At 38.8% G+C, this 20,878-nt stretch overlaps 1 protein-coding gene across 1 annotated transcript; it reads left to right on the top strand.

Annotated features, from left to right (window-relative positions):
- Positions 1-6,609: 6,609 nt before the first annotated feature.
- Positions 6,610-20,769, top strand: NPM3 (nucleophosmin/nucleoplasmin 3). Its single transcript, XM_053691728.1, has 5 exons — positions 6,610-6,741; positions 9,883-9,968; positions 16,178-16,297; positions 19,041-19,134; positions 20,322-20,769. The coding sequence occupies exons 1-5, from the start codon at positions 6,708-6,710 to the stop codon at positions 20,444-20,446; spliced, it is 459 nt and encodes a 152-aa protein (XP_053547703.1). The 5' UTR covers positions 6,610-6,707; the 3' UTR covers positions 20,447-20,769.
- Positions 20,770-20,878: the final 109 nt, after the last annotated feature.

The following is a 20,878-nucleotide window of genomic DNA, read 5'->3' as shown; positions in this document are numbered from 1 at the left end:
CAGAGGAGGGCAACTAAGTGATTTTACACTAAAACTATATGCGCATTAAACATGGGCTACAGGGTGAGTTAATCAGCATTACATACTACATAAAAATAATTTTATTATAATGTTTTGGGTTGACTGTCCCTTTAATTGACTGCCTATTTAGCTGGCCACTTATGGACCACTTAGATATAGTAAGTGAAAACATATATGATAGTGACACTGGTGGACGCTTTTGGGCCCCATAACACCTGATAGGTATAAAAATGTCTAGATTACTTATAAGATAAAGAATGTCAGTAAAGTTTGACCGATTTTTTGCCTATGACTCAGAGTAGATATATTATGAGGAGGAGCACTGCCATAGAGCTAGGGGAATAAAATGCTGTTCTGTAATAAAGAAAATAAGGGGCAAGTATACCACTAAGAAACTTTAAGGAATCAAGAATACTATTACTTTATAGTCACCAATAGGTGTGTCCAGGTCTTAATGTGCTTTTATTAGCAAACAAAAAAAAGTCTATATGATATATAATAAGACCAATAGCCCCTAGACCAGTTCCTCTATAGTATATATATATATATATATATATATATATATATATATATATATATATATATATATATATATATATATATAACCTAACGGTTATAGGAAACATTATATGTATTTTGCTGTCTTGGCCGCTGACAGTTTAACAACCACTATACATTAAAGTGAGGAGGATCTAGGAGAGCAATTGCTCTGTCCATCTGGGTTTAATATATACAGCTGCAAGCTAAAAAAATAAGACCATAGCAAGAGCCACTGAGCATACTTAAAGGGACACTGTAGCAAAAAAAAATATTTTGTGATTCAGATAGAGCATGCAATTTTAAGCAACTTTCTAATTTACTCCTATTATCAAATTGTCTTCATTCTCTTGGTATGTTTATTTGAAAAGCAAGAATGTAAGTTTAGATGCCGGCCCATTTTAGGTGAACAACCTGGTTTGTCCTTGCTGATTGGACAGCACCTTAAAACAAGTGCTGTCCATGGTTCTGAACCCACAATTTGCTGGCTCTCTAGCTGAGATGCCTTCTTTTCAAATAAAGATTGCAAGAGAATGAAGAAAAATTGATAATAGAAGTAAATTAGAAAGTTGCTTACAATTACATGATCTATCTGAATCATGAAAGATTTTTTTTGGCTACAGTGTCCCTTTAAGATGACAGTTGATTACAATTGGGAAGGCCAAAAATTTTGTATTTGGACATAAAAATCCCTCAAATGTACTCTTTAATATAATGGCAATATGTCCCTGCATATTTTATTGCACTCTAAAATGTTTTGGTCCCTTAATTGTGATATCAGTCTGAGGATAACCTGAATAAATGGAAGTTAGCCTTGACTAAAACAAAACCCAAGAAATTAAATATAGAACATTAGCATCATTATTATATCTGCTAACCTGTAGGCTATTGTAAAAGCTAGATAGGAACTGGAAAAAAAATAACTATGTCTTGCAGGAGAGAGGCACAGGGACCAAATACATTTTATTATTATAATCGGTTATTTGTAGAGCGCTAACAGATTCCACAGCGCTATAAACATAGGAGGTACACAAGGTAACAATTATAGGGATCAAATGGGTAGAGGGCTCTGCCGAGAGTCGCACTGTTGCAGTCAGCTCCTATAAAGGTGATCTGCAAACATTTGAGATCTTAGGCTTATGTGGTTCATGGCTGATAGTAATGGAGGAGAAGAACTGGTATAAAGAAAGGTTAGTGTAGGTTGTATGCATCCCTGAACAGTAGAGTCTTTAGGGAGCGCTTGAAGCTTTCAAAACTAGGGGAGATTCTTGTGGAGCGAGGCAGAAAGTTCCACAAGATGGGAGCCAGTCTGGAGAAGTCCTGTAAACGGGAATGTGAGGAGGTAACAAGAGAGGAGGAGGTTGTGAGCAGAGCGAAGGGGGCGGGAGGGAGAGTATCTGGAGACAAGGTCTGATATATAGGGGGGAGCAGTGCAGTTGAGTACCTTGTATGTCAGAGTCAGAATTTTGTGTTTAATTCTGGAGGCAAGAGAAAGCCAGTGAAGAGATTATCAGAGAGGTGCAGCAGATGAAGAGCGACGTGTAAGCAAGATGAGCCTGGCAGCGGCAGCTAGGGTGACCAGAGAGGGCGGAGTTGCAGTAGTCGAGGCGGGAAAGGATGAGAGAGTGGATTAAAATCTTAGTTCTGTCTTATGTAAGGAAATATCTAATTTTAGAGATGCTTTTAAGGTGGAAGCGGCAGGATTTAGCCAAGGACTGAATGTGAGGAGTGAAAGAAAGATCTGAGTCAAATGTGATCCCAAGACATCAGGCATGCGGGTAGGGGTAATGATGGAGTTGTCGACAGTTATAGAGAGATGGGGGTCGGAGATTTTAGAATAAGAAGTGAAAATAAGGAGCTCGGTTTTGGAGAGGTTTAGCTTAAGGTAGTGAGAGGACATCAGGAAGAGATGTGAGAAAGACATTTAAAAAATACAAACATTATATCAAGTTTGCTTATTCTGCATTTTATATGGCATAAAATATATAAGAAATATATGGTGCAGTGAACAAAAAAAAAACTCAACCCCAACTGTCTAAATTGTTCATTAGCTTTACTGCAGGCAAGGGATATACAAGCAGCTCAGTTAAGACTATGCACCCACATGAAGGAGGGTAAAATATCTGTCTTCTAGCCTACTCCTGCTTTCCAGAAGCATATACATGATCCCTGATCCTCAAAGTCTCTCCAGACACTGAGCACTGCAGGGAGTAGTAGTCTCCCTGTTAGGCTCTTCGAGGCCAACTGACTCACAAAAAGTACCAGGCGCATGAGTTCCCGGGCTTTTCTCAAGAAGCTAGCCACTCTCATCTGGTTATGGGTTGAAAGAGAAGACAAGCCCCTCATCTGTTTGCTCGGACTAGAAAGGAGGGTAGAGAACATCTGCGGTCTCATGGGTTTCGAAGCTGTAGAAAACCCTTCAGTAGCTTTCAGGGAGAGTGTCACTTTAAAGCTTTGTGAGTAGTGATCTAGTGGACGCAGGCTATCCAAAGGCAGTTCCGCCACTCCCGCTCCGACCTCCTTCTTTGTATATCTCACATGTATCTGCTGTTTCTCAACTGGTGAGAAATGTTTGAAATTCAGTTGTGCGTCTATCTGTAAAGCCACTGTCTGCTCCTTCCTCACTCTAGTAGGTTGTAGGGCATCACTCTCTATATCCACTTGTCTCAGGGTTGATATCAGGTCATCAAACCTCTGAGATAGCTTGCTTTCAAAGTCCCCTAGAAGGGCATGTATAGTGCCATAGAACTGCTCCATGGTGGGAATCAGCATATATTGTGAAGAATTGGAAAGACACAGGTCTCTACTGTGTAAATAAGCCCCAGACAGGGGGGTGCTGGCAGCTGGCAGGTCTACACACTAATGTGTGACCAAAGGCCCCAACGGTCCAGATTGAAGAGAAGAGGTCCCGTATAATATAGGTATCAATAAGATCAGTGATGGATGGTGAGTTGATCCATAGTATTTTCGCATAAAAAATTATCTTGGGCTAGCTGTAAAAAGGCGATTTTTAACAGCATCACTTGCTCAGCTCTCAATATTGCTTCCATGCACGGCAGCCCCCCTTCCTACATTTTAAAGTAACAGTGCATGCAAATTTAAGCTTATTCCTAACCAGCACTACAAGAATTAAGTAGTGATGCACCGAAATGGAAATTCTGGAGCAAAACCGTACCTGAAAATCCAGGATGCACTTGGCCGAAAACCAAAAATTTATTTTTTTCAAATTATTTTATAAAAAATAATAATTTTTTAGGTTGTTTTTTTTTGCATAATTAGACTATTTAATGAATGAATCTGAATTGAAAAACTGCAAGCCAATAACAAAACAATAGCCACACTTTTATTGAAAGTAACCCACTAAAATTGGACAAAAAATACCTTAAAGCAATAATATGCTACACAATAATTTTACCAAGAAAAAAAAAACAGGCAAAAAAAACAAAAGCAAAAAAACAAAACCGAAAAAAACACGATAATGCCATTTAAGGCCAAAATGTTTCTGCATCCCTACTTAAAACATTATCAATATACTGTATTATTCTGTATTTAGTTATGTGTAACAGAATCAGATTTAACTTTTTTTACCAATTATCCAAATAAAGTATAGTCCTAGAAAACTATTATTATATGCAAAACAGTAAGTCAAGTAATGAGCTCAAACAGCAGCACTAGGCTGGCATCAAATTTGAAATATGCTACACAATAATTTCCGTGGCCGAAATTTCGGTGCATCCCTAGAATTAAGGATGCAAGTCTTGCTTTAGGGCAATCAGTTTGTTTAGAGGCTTATGTTAGGGGAGTAAATACATATAAATATTTGCATAATCAACAAATGCATGATAGAAAGACAATGCAATAGCCCCTAGACACCGATATTCAAAACATTGACGGACCCTCGGGAAGCTGATTCAAGGGCCTCCTAGGCATTGCAGCCGTCAGAATATTATAAAACAAAGGGGCGTATCCGAGCAATGCCAACATCGCCGCTTGTTGGCATATTACTGCGGAGGCGGTCCTATTTGAAGTGTGCATACATGGTTCAAACAGTGCGCTCACTGAAACTAATATTGCTGTGGGGACCTAAATTTTACAACACCTACTCTAACTAGCTCAGTTGAGACAAACATGGCCGCTACCCTCCTTGCAACCTGCACTTCGCTGCTTTGAACATATCGATTTTGTGTTGATGTATCCAAAGCAAAGTGCAGGCTACTTCCTCTAGCACGCCTCGATAACTCCCCCTGAACACCTATAACTACGTCACTGCTAACCTACACTCCCCCTGCACCACTTAGCTAACTCCCCCTGACTGCCTACACCTATGTCACGCCTAACCTACACACCCCACGGAACGCCCAGCTACGTCCCTTATACCACCTACACTGATGTGATGTCTAAACAACACTCTCCTGTAACGTCATCTGTCAAAAAATAACAAACTATCTTTGACAAAGCGCCAGAAGGGCGTGAAACGCGTCAGTGACGTCACACTCCACCTACACCTGTGTCTCCTGGTAGTCACCTCGCATATGTATGCAGAGTGTTTGTTTACACACCACGAATAAAGGTATGAACTGTTATATGCATCTTTGAGTACAGTGCTTATGTTGTGCCTAATTTAATGGACATTTCTTTTGGTCTGGGAACCGTAATATATAAGAGATTTCTTCTTTGTTGGTGTTTGCACCTGGGAGTGAGCAGCCCGGTCTGCAGGCCCAGGTTTGTGTCGGGAGAGACGCCGACACAGCTTCCCTTTTTGGCTCCTATTTTCAGACCTAACCGCTCATAGTTTTAAACTCTCAACTTACCATTGTATATAATAAACTATACTATAAGTACTAAACATCCTAATTATAACTATGAAGCTATGTCACTAAAGTTATCATCAATGTTTAAATAATGTGTCACATAGATGTGCTAAAACGTTGGTGGCTGACCACTGGAGGACCGGCAAAACCTCCTTGGCCTATCTGGGCTCCTGGAACTCAGTGCCGGACCGTAATTAAGCCCTGAACTGCCGGCGGCATAGGAAGTATGATACGACATAGGGGGCTAATAGATAGTACTTGTGGTATATATGTGGCAGCATAGGGAGTTAATAGATAGTACTTGTGGTATAGGGGTTAATAGATTGTAGTGGTGGGTATGTGGTTTAGAGGTTAATAGTTAGCAACTTTTGGTGGATATTTGGCGGCATAGGGGGTTAATACTTAGCAACTTGCAGTGGGTATGTGGCAGCATAGGGGTTAATAGTTAGGACTTGCGGTGGGTTTATGGTGGCATAGGGGGTTACTAGATAGTACTTGCGGTGGGGTATGTGGCGGTATAGGGGGTTAATAGTACTTGCGGTGGGTATGTGACAGCATAGGGGTTAATATAGTACTTGTGATGGGTATGTGGCGCATAGGGGTTAATAGATGGTAGCGGTGGGTACGTGACTGTTTAGAGGTTAATAGTTAGCGACTTGAGTTGGGTATGTGCGGGCAGAGGGGGTTTATAATTAGCGACTTGCGGTGGGTATGTGGCGATTTAGATGTTTATTAGTGTAGTGTTAGTTTGGGATGTGGGGTACTTCGGTTTATGGGGTATTAGGATAAGTTTTAAGGCAGACGACAATAATATTCAAGTGATATGTTGGAAAATCTGCACAGATTGACTTGCTTGACGCAGGATTGCCACAAACCTTGAATTTGTAAGAAACGCAGTAGCTGCAAAGCGCAATAAAACGAGGTCAGCCTGTACAACTTATATTAGTTAAAATATATTATACCAGATAAAATAGCCCTCGGAAGAGCCTTACATTATTTTTTAGTTTTGCTTATAACATTTTTCTACAAATAAAGCAATATTTTTTTAATTGGTGGGAAACAAAACCTAAAACATACGTTAAAATGACAGGTGTCAGGGGAGAGGGAAATACTCTATCAGGGCAAAGCGGTCATAATAATATTAAAAATCGCAGGGATTGTCGCTGTGGTAAAGAGAAAAACGACACATTCTTCAGACACTTCAGGCTGAGGTGTCGATGTGACTCCTCCTTTTCCGCCGGTTCTCTGCACGGAAGAACTTGAAACTTGTGTACTACACGTGAGTTACTTCACAACTGACCCGGTTTTATCGTGTTCTGCTTTTAACGTGAATTTCCCATGGAAAAGCTAGTGGTCGAAAGCTTTTTGTTTGGTGAGTTGTTTGTCTTCAGTTTTACACTCAAATGGGTGTGAGAGGTGTTTTATAACTATTCACTTAGAGCCGTGCTGAGTAATATTAATCAAAATGTAAGATAAGGTTTATCAAGATGTCGGTGATTTTATTAAAATAACAGGAGAAGAAAAATACGCGATAGTTCTATGTTAATCTAATTAAAACTGTATGTTTATCATTAAAATAACAGGTTGAGACTAGAGAGGTTGTATATGCAAATACATTTTACATTATTAATGAAAACAAACCAATTTGCAGTGCCTACAAACATGTAATGTACTTGGTTAATCTGTCATCACGCTTCCATGTTTATCGCTAATAGGTAAGTCAATAGTTTTTTGTTACCATTTATTCATAAAGCACCAGTATATTACACAGATACATGGCATTATATATACATTTGCAAAGTGAATTCCTCAAAAGTCATTTACATAAACCATAAAGGGTATAGTAACTGTTAAATGTAAACCTGATTTTGATGGGATGACCAACAGGGCATTTCAGCTACATCAGGATACTCATGTCATTATTGCATGTTATATATATATATATATATATATATATAGGCTTACCATAATTTTTAGAGGTGAAACTGGGACCACCTGGTGCGGGGCAGTGGGGGTGTGGTCAGGAGCGTGGTCAAGGGGGCGTGGCAATTACCGGTCCTTTTAAAGTAGTAGCTTTCATGTGTGTAATGTTTCGTGGATACTCTACCCTTCCTCAGTCAAACAAGTGAATCACACAGTTTAAATAGACCATAACACCACCCCCTAGTGAAAAAGGCACCATTACGTTGTCATGGCAAATAAATCATTAATCTTAATCTCAGATGCTAAATAATGCCAAACATCAAGCATAATTATAACTTTCATAATTATCAATTTCACAATTTAATATCTGCAGTGTAATATGTGTTTTATGTGTCTAAGGAACAGAGCCAAATACTGATAAGGCATAAATACAACATTGAATGAAAGTAAAAAAGAAACACGTACCTGCTAAAGCTGTTTAAGAGGCTACTCTATATCATAATGCAGGAAGATTATAGCCAAAATACTATCCTGCATGAAGTAAAGCAAGATCCAGGCCAAAAATCCTGCCTGTCTGTACTTTCTAGTCATACCCATATGATTCCCGTAAAGGTGTATTACCGGCAATGTCACCAGGGGTCGGGGGGTGTTAAATTCTTAGAAAAATATACCAAGTAGTACTACAAAATAAAAAAACCTATGCTGCTCACTCAGTCTGTATTACTAAATGTAAACTTTGAAGGACACAAACGTTAAGCTAAGCAGGGCTGTATGTAACAAAGTACCAGCATCCAACTATGCTGGAGAGCCACAGTCCAGTCATTTTGAATAATGTGTCTGGGTTTCAGGTGGGCTGAAACCCGGACACATGATTTGAAACCTGGAGGTGGCGACCCTACTGGGACAGAATGAACAACTGGGTGGGACACTGGGACAGCGCCTCCAAACATGGACAATCCCAGTAAAAGTGGGACTTCTGGTAAATATATATATATATATATATATATATATATAACACACACACACTTACAGGGACCTGTGCAACCCAGGTTCTGAACCAAAAATGGGTCGGCTCCTTGTAAACAGCTACTTGTAAACAATTTAATACACTCCAGCAGGTAAAGTGGATCATTGGCAACAAATTAAAGGGGAGAAAAATTTTGAGTAAACTGTCCCTTTAAGCATATATTACTGCTTTTCAAATAAAGATACTAAGAGAAGGAAGAACAATTAATAATAGGTGTTAATTAGAAAGTTGCTTAAAAATTCATTCTCTATCTGAATCATAAGTAATATTTTGACTTTAGTGTCCCTTTAACTGTAAAGGGAAAAATATATTTTAGTGCAGAGATTACCTTCCCCACCTGACACCTACCACCTTCCTGATCCCTCCCAAACAGCTTTCTTCCCTCTCTCCTCCACTGGTCACCATAATCTTCTACAATTTTAGGTACTGGCAGCCAGCCTGCCAGCATGCAGCTAAGTTGTTTTTTTTTAATTTTATATAATGTAGGGATCCGCCCCACCTTCCTGACCCCTCAGAAATAGCTCTCTTGCCTCTCCTACTGCACCACCATCTTTGTTACTGGCAGTATGCTGGAGTGTAAGGCTCCCCCTCAAGCCCCCCTCCTCCTTCAAGTGATTGTGATGTAAGATCCACCACCCCCTCTGATTTGTTTTCTGTAATGTAGGGACCCATCCCTCCCTCTCCCCTACCAAAAATATTTCTGTAGCATTAGTAACCTTCCCTTCCTGTCTGTGACACTGTCAGTATCAGGGATCTGCCTTCATATGGTAAAGAAACACAATTAGCACTCCCTTAACTATATGAAGTTAGGTGCCTTCTGTCCCCAATTGCAGTCTCCGCTGTCAAAGCTGGCAGCTGGGATTGCAGCATGAGCAAACACATTGGACGTAGGTTCTACGCTAGGCATAGTACTGTGTGATGGAATACCTACATCTATTTTGCTTAAGGCCCTTAAAACAGTGATTGAACCCATTGTGTGCCATTATTACAAGGAGTTGATATGCCAATGAAATAGTGATTCTAATGTGCAACAATAACCAGGACCTCAAAATAAGCTACAGGAGAAAATACACCTGTACATTTCTGCACTGATGTAATTACTGCAAGCAAGTTCTTGGAGCTTAGTTTAATTATGCTGTACGTACATCTTATTTTTTTTTTCTCTATGGAGTATAATTCAGTAAGGTAAATGACAGTAAAGCAGGCGAAATCATGTGCAATGCTTAATTGTACCTTTCATGGGTAATTTTGAATTTAATTTCAAATTAAATGATTTATGTGTTAAATAAAAGTTTTTTTTTATTATTATTATTTTGTCCCCCTCTAATTTGTAATGCAAATGTTGGGGTTTCCTGTTCTGAGAATTAAACGCGCACATGTCAGACTTCAGAAAGCCTTTATTTGCTACATATCTGTCCCTTATTGCCATCAGTATAGAAGATCACTCTCAAATATCATAATTGTAATTTATTACACCAAGAGTTGTGCATTCTTTGAATTTGAGTGAAGCGGCAAACTTTTTATTGATAATATCCAATTGTGTGTGTTTTTTCTACACTTCAGGCTGTGAATTGACATCAAAAACCAAATTTTACACTTTCCAAGTGGATGAAGAGGATGATTGTATACATAGTCTGTCCATGAACACTGTAAGTTTTATTGTTTTATGTACTACAAAAAAGTCCAGAAAAATGTAAAACACAGTCACACACAGCCTCACCAGTGTTGTTCCAGATGTGTGTATACCTGGTGAACAGATCTACATATCATTTTTTTCCCCCAGAGTAATTAGTGGCCTTCCTGGGAAGAGGAGGAAAATCTCTAACCAGGGAGGACGTGAGTGATTAAAGGGACAGTATACACTCATTTTCATATAAATGCATGTAATAGACACTACTATAAAGAATAAGATGCACAGATACTGATATAAAAATCCAGTATAAAACTGTTTAAAAACTTACTTAGACGCTGTCAGTTTGGCTCTGATGAAAAGGTAGTTGGAAAGCCCACTGCAAGTGGGAAATAAGACACCCCCCCCCCCTTCTTTTGCATATGAAAAGACCCTTTACACAAACAGGAGCAAGCTGGAGAAGGTAGCTGACGGTATTCACATAAAACTTTGGGGCTTGGTTAGGAGTCTGAAAATCAGAGCAATGTTATTTAAAAATAAGCAAAACTATACATTTATTTAAAAAAAAACTTTATGGGCTATATAAATAGATCATCTACAAAACATTTATGCAAAGAAAAAATTAGTGTATAATGTCCCTTTAAGTAGTGACTCAGGCCTGTATTATTCAAAAGCATATAAAGAAAACCAAGATTGTTTCCTTTATTTGTGGATGTCTTGTGGGAAAAACTGGGAGTAAAGATCCAAGCTAAACCCTGTTTACTAAAATAAGACACACTGGTGTATTATCCCCTTTCCAAGAGGGTGTGTTGTGGGAGAGAGAGGATATTCTTATGTAAGAATGTACCTGTCCATTGTCAACGGCACAATCTCAAGAGCACAGCGTATGAATATAGGTATCCCGGACAATTCATAACACATGTATCAAATGTCTGAAAGATAATGTACCCAATGAGAGCGAAAAATACATTAACACTTCTATCTTACATTCTGATATAGTTAGAGCAAAGAAATGGTTAAACACAGAATTAAGTAGCATATGCAACACATTACAACAGAACCTGGTTGATCTTCTTCTGTTGTACAATGTTAATTTTACAGTTGTTACAGAATAGCAACTATTTCACAGATACTCAGAGAACAAGGTATAATGGAGAGAGAGATAAAGGGACAAAGGTCCTTGAGCAAACCTCTTTTTCCTTTCCTACCCTTTTTTTGGCAAACATAGCAAAGACGTTTCCCCAGCACTTTTGTTAACTCTCCCTCATCAAGTATGAGTAGCAGTCTCCAATAAACTCTTCTTTTATGTCCATATACTTGATAGAATAAAGCTAGGGACAAGAGATCAGTCCTTTGAGGGAGACATAATTGCAAGAAGCTTTGACCTCAATGATTTAAGGGTAGAATATACAGATACTTGAGGGGTATAAATTGCAATAAGACAAGTCATGTCTACCCCTCCAGACTTCACAGTATTAGAATAGGATAACCAAGGGTAGTTCTTTTTGTGTCAGGATCTTTTGGGAGAGTCAATTTTTCAGGGCACGAAGAGATTTAGCATATGTTATTATGCCTGCATTTATTTCTTTTTTTTTTTTAATCAAAAATTTTTATTGAGGCAATACAAGAAAAAGAAAGAACATAAACATAATGTACATTTTGCATTACTGTGATAATTTTTGCATACATGACATTATTTATCTATTGGATACTGAAATCTTTACAAATATGAGAATAAAAGGATCTTAATTCAAGTATGATATATGTATCTCACTAATCAAACAGAAAAAATATAGAAGATACTGTATGCATATACGAAATCAAATACATAAAATCAAGCATTGCCTCTTTTTTTCTTTTTGTTTCCTATGTTAATACATAATAAAATGATAAAATTTCAACATCCCGAGAAAATTATACTTCCTATAGAGTGATATATTAATTATAAAATAAGTGTATTTATTATTTGAGGATTGACAAATTATAAGGAGTCAAAACAAGTTGTTCCTATGAGATACACGTGAACAAGAGGCAAAGTGCCTCATTTTCTTTATAGACAGAAAACTAAGAGCAACTTGTGACAAAGCGATATCTGTGGCGGGTTAATACCGCTTATTTGTTCACCTAAAATAAGAGTGAACAATAACTATAAGGGCGGGGGGCGGAGCTATAGATTCTATTGTGGTTTACAAACTTTCCAGGCAGTTATCTCTATGGTTGAACCCTATACATATGCTTAAGTAGGAACCTGCTCGGAGACCCTGGACTTTTATGTATAATATGGATCAGATTACATTCTGGAACAATTATTCTCACAGCAGGGTATCAGGATGTATGAAATATGAGATATAAGATAAATAATATAACACATAATAGAGAACGAGATATAGAGGGCTTCTAGAGGAGCTCCTCTCCTGGGGAGATGCCATCTACCGGCGACATAGGAAAAGGGAATAGGGGTATGACCCGCAGGCAACAAGTACCGGCAGGAAAGGGAGGAGAGGAGTCCCTTCTGTATTTTTTATGTATAATGCCAATTCCACTGGCCCGGCCGCAACCAGCAGAACTAGCTTGGATTAGGATACTAAACCCTTCTAGGTAAACATACATTATCCATATACACTGCAACATCCTAACATGCAATTAGTATGTCTATAGTGAACTTTCTGACTTAAAATGATTTGAAAGTATATACCAGAGTTGCATCTATATAGCTAGGGAAACCTTAGAAAAGATCTAGATATAGGTTATATGAGCAAGGTTCTACAACACCGGTATTATCATAACAATAAGGATCAACCCATAAAAAACAATCTGAATATAAGACTAACTCAGTCTTCAATACCCCTGTACAAGTATTTATATATAGACATGAAACATAGGGCTAAGAACAGATCTGAGGACTTGGAATCCATACATACATGAAAAGTAATATAATAATTATTGATGCAGATAAAAGACTGCAAACATCGGTGTCTCCATGCTGCTGAAACACAGGAACATGGAGCAGCCATGGAATGACATATCATGTGCGATATGGATCTTAGACTCATGTGGTACCAAGATCAAGAAACATTCGTTCTCTTCCCTTTATATTGGAGCCAAAAGAGTTTTAGGTCAGACTAGGTAAATTATTGGGAAACTTGGGTAAAATATGATCTGACAGTGCAAGTACTAAGCCTAACGGCACTATAACTATACATTTTATATGAACAATTAAACCCTAAGTGTTTTATGTCGGTGGGGTAGAATCAGACACCACTACTTGCTGTTTTGAGAGTCATACTTAGTATTCCCTTAGGTTATTCTAATGGAATCAACCTACTTTTAACTTATAGACCTGTAAGTAGAGATATATATATAAAAAATAAATAAAAATAAAATAAAAACAAATAGTATAATAAGCAATATTCACTAAAATATACATAGCAAACTGACCTATATGTGTTAACAGCAATTATGGGCACAAATATACCCTAATTAACGTGTGCCTTGTACACTAAAGCTGTCTACAGGTAACATGATAGATGAGCTACTGAGACCCGCTTATCAGGCTGAATAAGCAATGGTTTCTCTTTTGTGCGAGTTCAAATTATGGAGATTTGGTGTAAAGAAAGCTGTGAGGATATATATAATTTATATTATGTCAACATCTTTCATTTCACAATTTAGATTTACTACATATTATCTCAGGCATAGCGTATGGACTATCGCAATGCTAGATCACATGCAAAGTATGTCCAATAAAATCAGTAAACACTCAATTTGTCTTTAACTGGTAGACAGGCTGTACCTATAGACTTTAGTCCATGATAATTAACAGTGCAAGTACAATGGCAATGTCAGTTGAATGGCACTAATCTCAAACCATGTCCATAGGTCATAAAAATTTATACAAGAAAACTTGGTTCAGAGTATCTCTATTTAAACTATGTTCTAAAGCAGGTTTGGCTGAAAATTATTACGGTCTTTATAACAAGGAATGTCACAGTCCCCATGTAAACAAGTATAAAGCCACACAAAACTATAAGGGCCTTCCAGTCATGAGGGACTATAGAGTAAGTTTAGCCTATGCCCAGCCTATATGAGCCAGAGTTTAAAACTTTGATGTATGTGGTCTCCTCTTCTACGGGAGAGCAACTGAGAGCCTGCACTGCAACTGTGCAAATAATGCACGACATCAGAGGAATGATAGGCATACAGACCAAACCCGGTATAGCTGCGAGGGATGATTTGGGCTCAAACAGTTGTCTCTCCCGTGAGCTCTGCGGGACCCGCTCCTGTTGTGCTGCGATGTATGGCCAAGTTGTTCCCATATGAAAGCCAGTGAGTACCTCTTGTACCGGAACCAAACGGTACCAATATACCTCCTTGATCATGAAGCTTGGCTTGGAGTCGGGCGGCTGTCGTATCTCCACCATCTGCGAGGCCCATTCCGGAGTTGCGGTGATGTTCAGAGCAGCGGCAAAGTGATCTGTGGGGAGCGGGTTATACCAGTCTGACGGAACGACTCCTGAGTCCTTACCGCCGCTGCACAGTAGAGAAGGCTGGGAAGGCTTCACGGGTAAGTACTCCTGAGCTGCTTCTGCCTGCTTATCTCCAGAAACCTTATTAGGTAGTACAATGTCGGTCTCTCCCCTCATCACCGACACCAGTGTGTCTGAGATATCCTGAAAGCAGCTTGCCATCCGCCGGTCCAGGTCCTGCAGTAGGGTATATAGGAGCTCCTGATCTTCCTCCATATTGCAAAAAGCCCTGAGACCTGTCCGGTAGAGTATCAAGACAGATGTCAGGAGTTAGGCCTCGGCAACTCGCTTCTCGTGGCGTGGCGTTTTCCTCCCGAAAACACAGGTATGCTTAGAGTTAGTTACCCAGATGGGCTCATACAGAATATGCCTAGGTTGAGAGCTATATAGTAAGTCAAAATAGTTTTACTCTTTTGCTGAAAATATATTTTTCTTTTAGTTTAGGCCTAGGAGCTCTAGAAAAGTGCGTCTGATAGCTTCTGCTGTTGGCTCCGCCCCCCTGCATTTATTTCTTATTCAGATGTAAAAGGGAAATACTTAGCAGGTATTTTTTGCCCGTCTTTCACTTTATAGGGTAACAATCACCATAAATTATTTAGCCAAGCCAATGTTAAAGTATAGCAGTATCCAGTATACTTGCGGTTTTGCAGAAGGCAAGGAGAACCGGGTCCTCAGTAGGGTACAGAAATCGATGGGCGGTATTATTAACCTGAGCAGAATACACTGCATCAATCCTTGACGCCTTATAGAAGATCTTACTGGTGTACAGCAGACTCCAGTGCCACCTTACACTGCGAGGTCAGAGCATGTCACTCGGATCCCTCCGGGTACCAGCATCTCCGTCCTCAAGCAGCGTGTCCAGCTGCCGATCTCGGATCCCGTGTTCCTCCACACCGTCCTTATAACCAGGAGGCTTTCTTTGTCGGAATGGATCACTTAGCCAAATTAAGGATTATCTCAGGCTGGGAATGACGTCCTCTCCTTGGAGCAGGACACTCTGCAGACAGCAGTAAAAACCGCCCAACCCGGGTGAGTGGGCTTCCGACTCAAGCCATAAAGACACACCAAATGCCACAATGGAAACCCTGTCAAAACCACAGGGCTGAGTGGGGGAGCGATTTCCAGGCAGTCGGCTACCACGCCGACATGGAGTGTGCTGCTACAAACCACCACCACCAAGGGAACTCAAGCTACATATACATATCTATGCTCCATCCTTTTGGGTCTTCCATGTGCAAAGAAATCACATCAGTAGAGATGGTTTTCTTCTTTAGCAGCTTTTATTTTCAGGGCATATTGGCCGTGTTTTAAAAAAAAGTGTACAGTATATATTTTACCCTTTTTTTCCCATTTGGTCTTTTAAATCATGTAAATTTAATTTGGTTACTGTTTAAGTGTCTTTGGATTTGGTATGTATGTCATGTGTCTCTGCATCCTGTATTTTTGGGGGATCCGTCATTGGATTGATGTCACAGCTGCCTAAAACATTAATCAAGATCTACCAATGGTTTTGATTTGAAAACACCCACCATAAAGTCTTTGCACAACTTTGAGTTTACTTGAACAGCTAAAATGTTGACTGTGTAGGTAGCATGTTATTTAAAGAGACAGTGTACTGTAACATTTTCTCCAGTTTTATTCCCAATTTTCCATTTTACCTCTTACTAGTGTATTCAATGATTTACTCTATTCTTTTTGTTAGATCAGCCTAGGTGACAGTGCCAAAGATGAGTATAACGTTGTAGAAGTAATAGCACATAATCGTGAAGAAGAGGAAGTTACTGCACAAGTAGCTAATCTAAAGCTTTCATGTCAACCAATGGTAAGTTTATAAACTTTGACTTTGTGAGGTCAAGTTGCAAGTTTTTCTGGCGTGAAACATTTCTTAAAATTTACAAATCAACGCAAAGATCAATTTTGTGTTGCAGGTATTTTCATAGAAAGCAAAACATGTAGAGAAAGTTTATACAGGCAGCTGTACAGCTCCCAGCAACTAAGCCAATTAACCACAGACCAGCCTGGGTTCAAAGCCCATAGGGAAAACTGCAAAACAAAAATATCAAAACACAAAGAAAGCCGGGCACTCTCTTGCAAGCACTCAGATTAAAGGGTTACTAAACCCAATTTCTTTTCTTTCATGATTCAGATAGAGCATGAGATTTTAAGCAACTTTCTAATTTACTCCTATTATCAATTTTTCTTTGTTCTCATACTATATTGATTTAAAAAAACAGTACTGTAAGCTTTAGAGCCAGACCATTTTTTGTTTTGCACCTGGGTAGCACTTGTTGATTTGTGGCTAAATGTAGCAAACCAATCGGCAAGCTCTACCAAGGTGCTGAACTAAAAATGGGATACAAAATATGGGTGACACAGGCCTTAGTTGCTGGGAGTTGTACAGCTGCCTGTGAGTGCTGGTGAGTACCAAGGCTGTGAGTTTTGCAGTGACATGGGATTTATTTATACACTTTCTATGTTGATTACTGTGTATAATATCAGGCTTGACAAACTAGGGTGCCACTACTGCCCTAAAATTAAGCCCTGACACCCCAGATTCATGCCCCTAGTACACCTATGGATGCCCCCTGCAAGCATCTGCATGTCACTGCCAGCCACACCTAAAATTTAGCCCGGTGTGGCTGGATTCTTTTTAGGTCACAGCATTCTTGTAGCTCCTCCACATTATCCCTTTGTTGAGCGTTTGTTACTGCTTGCTGCCTGTCTGAGAGCTTTTATTTAGGTTGCACACAAATGCATGTGTTCTGGTTAGTTCTTTCTTTTAATCGTAATATCCTGCTCACACCCCAATCTCAGGATCAGACTGGCTTACCTGCAATGCAAGAAAGGAAATGGGGTAGTAAATTGCAAGCAACATGATAGATTTGCTTGTTAGGAAACATTAAAAGCTGCAGATGCCATCACTGCGCACAGCATGTTGATATTTCTAGTTGCAATGCCTGCTCATGATGTCAGCATCTGAAGCAGCAGCTTAGTGCCCTGTGCAGCTACTATCCCTATTGCGGCTATCTCAGAGGAGCAGAAGTTTTTCTTCTGGCTGTGCTTTTACCAAACCTATAGCAAGCTGCATGTGTCCTGTTGGATTCAGGACACCAGCAGCTGTGGCTTTAAGACAGCTGAAGTGTCAATCACTTTCTCTCCCTTCAGACAAATAAGTCGACAGTGCATTCTTTTAACCCCTTCATGCCCAGGGCAAGTGCTTGGGAAAAATTAAATCACACGATCGTCAATGCGATCATGTGATTTCAAGGCTGGGATTGGATTATGGAGGACGGCCTACGATACTAGGTATGCCCCCAGTCCGATTTTTCCATTAAACAAAAAGAGGAGGGTGTAGGATGCCAAAAAAGGTAGGGAGTTCCATGCCGTCCTTAAGGTGTTTAAACCTAGCGCTGTTAGAAAGTCATGGAACATCCTAACAGCGTTAATCGTCATATGCAACTCTAAAGGTTTTTTTTTTTGGGGGGGGTGGGGTTCTGTGGTTTCTCACTTGTAAAAAGTGATATCAAGGGCCAGGCTTCTTATAAGGAATACTATTTGTGTTTTACAAGCATGCATTTAACCCACTTAGCTGCAAAAGTGGACTTTTTTGCTAGCATTTTATTATGCAGCAAATTTGTGTGTACTGCAACTGAGATATATATGTGTGTGTGTGTATTTTTTTTTTAATCTGTTTGCATCATTTGTTAAAAATAAAAAAGCCTTGTCCCTGAATTAACTAATATTATTTTAACTACTAATGATGCAGACACAAACTGTATATGTATATTTGGACAAATTTGTTGAGCTCTGTAGTATATACATTTTCAAAAAACTATTTTACTAATCCAGTCTGTAAACTTTTTCTCAAAAAGTAGATTTACTCAGCACAGCACCTATTTTGAAACCTATTTTAGACTGACCCTGCAGATATTTTGTATAAACCTTTTTAAGCTGTGTTTACCAAATCTTTAAAGGGACCGTCTAAGCCAAAATAAACTTTCATGATTCAGATAGAGCATGTAATTTTAAACAATTTTCCAATTTACTTTTATCACCAATTTTGCTTTGTTCTCTTGGTATTCTTAGTTGAAAGCTTAACCTAGGCGGTTCATATGCTAATTTCTTAGACCTTGAAGGCCACCTCTTTTCAGAATGCATTTTAACAGTTTTTCACGACTAGAGGGTGTTAGTTCATGTATTTCATATAGATAACACTGTGCTTGTGCACGTGAAGTTATCTGGGAGCAGGCACTGATTGGCTAAACTGCAAGTCTGTCAAAAGAACTGAAATAAAGGGGCAGTTTGCAGAGGCTTAGATACAAGATAATCACAGAGGTTAAAAGTATATTAATATAACTGTGTTGGTTATGCAAAACTGGGGAATGGGTAATAAAGGGATTATCTATCTTTTAAAACAATAAAAATTCTGGTGTAGACTGTCCCTTTTAAGCATAGAAAAATTCAATATGTATATCTATGTAAGCTTATCTCCTACTTCTGCTGCAATAAATGACAATTTTATAAATAATGTTTTATTGTGTTGATGTACTACTTTGTTACCCTAGGTGGATGTGGACTGTTTTACGCTGCACCCCCCAGTGATGTTTCGTTTGAAATCCGGCTCTGGTCCTGTTCTAATTGCGGGTCAACATTTAATTAGTAAGTGATTCTCTTTGTATGTTTCTGTTCAATTAATTCTACAGTATATGCATTATGGGTGCAATAGCTTTGCCTGCATTCAATCCCTCTAAGAGCAAATGGTTGAATAGAGATGTTCAGGTTATATTTCCTTGTTAGCTTTTTACAGTTACACTGCATCACTTTCAAGTGATTTAGCATATGGGTATTATGTCCCTTTAAACTTCATTTGTGCAGTGTCCATTACTTTCTGTCACAGCCCTACAAGGAGGCTAGCGCCTCTGCACGAAGGTTTATCTAGCCTGATGTAATAAAACTTCTAGAGTAACATGAGCTGGTTTCTTAAGTGAATACTAGATAAACACAGAGACAGATTTGCTTATGCTCAGAACAGGCTAAATTCAACCTAAGTTGCCAACATGCCTGCTCCCTTATCTGGCCGCAGGAAGTGGCAACACTGAAAATTTCTAAGTTCTAATTTTGCAAGAAAACAAGTAAGTTGTTTGCTGTTTTTAACACAATCCTGTTTCTTTTTATATTTGTTTTACTAAACTAGTACAGTTTAATATCCCTTGAATTAAAGTTTAATGATTCAGATTCAATTTGCAATTTTAAGAGGCTTTTTAATTTAATTCTGTAATAAAACTTACATTATTATTTTAGTATCCTTTGCTGGAAAGTATACCTAGGTAGCTTTAGGAGCAGCAATGCACCTCTGTGAGCTAGCTGGTTATTGGTGGCTACACCATATGACTCTTGTCATTGGTCACTGGATGTACTCGACTAGATCCCAGTAGTGGTATCTATTAGCCTATGTTGTATGCTTTCACTAAATATGATTTTAGGAAAATGGGTTTGCAAGAGTAATTTTGCCGCACTCTGTCCTTCATAGGGTTAGCTTTACTACTAATCACACTAGTACCTGAATGTGATATCATCATGAATGTGTGAGAGAAAACAGGATTTATGCTTAACAGTAAACACACATATCTTCAGAGTTGACGTAGTGTCAGGAAGCCCCCAAGTGCTTTATTTGTTGTGCCTCTTTCCTAGAAGAGGATATGCATAGTACATGAGGTGTCCGGTAGACATCTTTGTGGATTTTTTCTACCTAATACAAAATGGCACGAAAAGTGTGACCCAATAGAACTTGAATATAAATGTCCTGCTTTTTGTTTGCAATGATAATTATGTATGTTCATTTGCAGCCCGCAATGCTGATGAAGATCTTTCAGATTCCGAAACTAAAGAGTCATCCACTGAGGATGAGGAGGAAGAGGAAGAAACGTTTACTCCTATCAAACCTGCAAACAAGAAGCTGAGAGTGATTTAGCATCATCTTCGGCTGCCTAGGAATGTGCTTATCACTTACTTGGTTACCTGTGTTTAAAAGATGCACAAATGATGCAGCTATTGAAATGCCAAAGAAAACTGCTGTTCAGCAGTAGAAAATATTGTGATGTGGCACTTTAAACAGACAAGTCAGCTGCAATGCTTTAACATAGTGCTGCAGTTTGAGGAACTCTAGTTTACAGTTAAAATATGTTTTCCACATTTCATATGTTCATTGTAAAAAGACATATTCTGTATATTTTATTGCAAAATGTTTAATATTGTAGTATTTAATAAACAACACGTTTCACATTTAATTCAAAATGGCTATGTATTGCTAAAGACGTCTTTCAGAAAATGACCATGTCACTGTATATCACAAAAGACGAAACTTAAAGGGACAGTCTAGTCAAAAATAAACTTTCATGGTTCA

The sequence above is a fragment of the Bombina bombina genome, chromosome 9, assembly GCF_027579735.1.
Source record: "Bombina bombina isolate aBomBom1 chromosome 9, aBomBom1.pri, whole genome shotgun sequence".
NCBI lineage: Eukaryota > Metazoa > Chordata > Amphibia > Anura > Bombinatoridae > Bombina > Bombina bombina.
The sequence above is the reverse complement of the archived record's forward strand: the minus strand, read 5'-3'. Positions and strand labels throughout refer to the sequence as shown.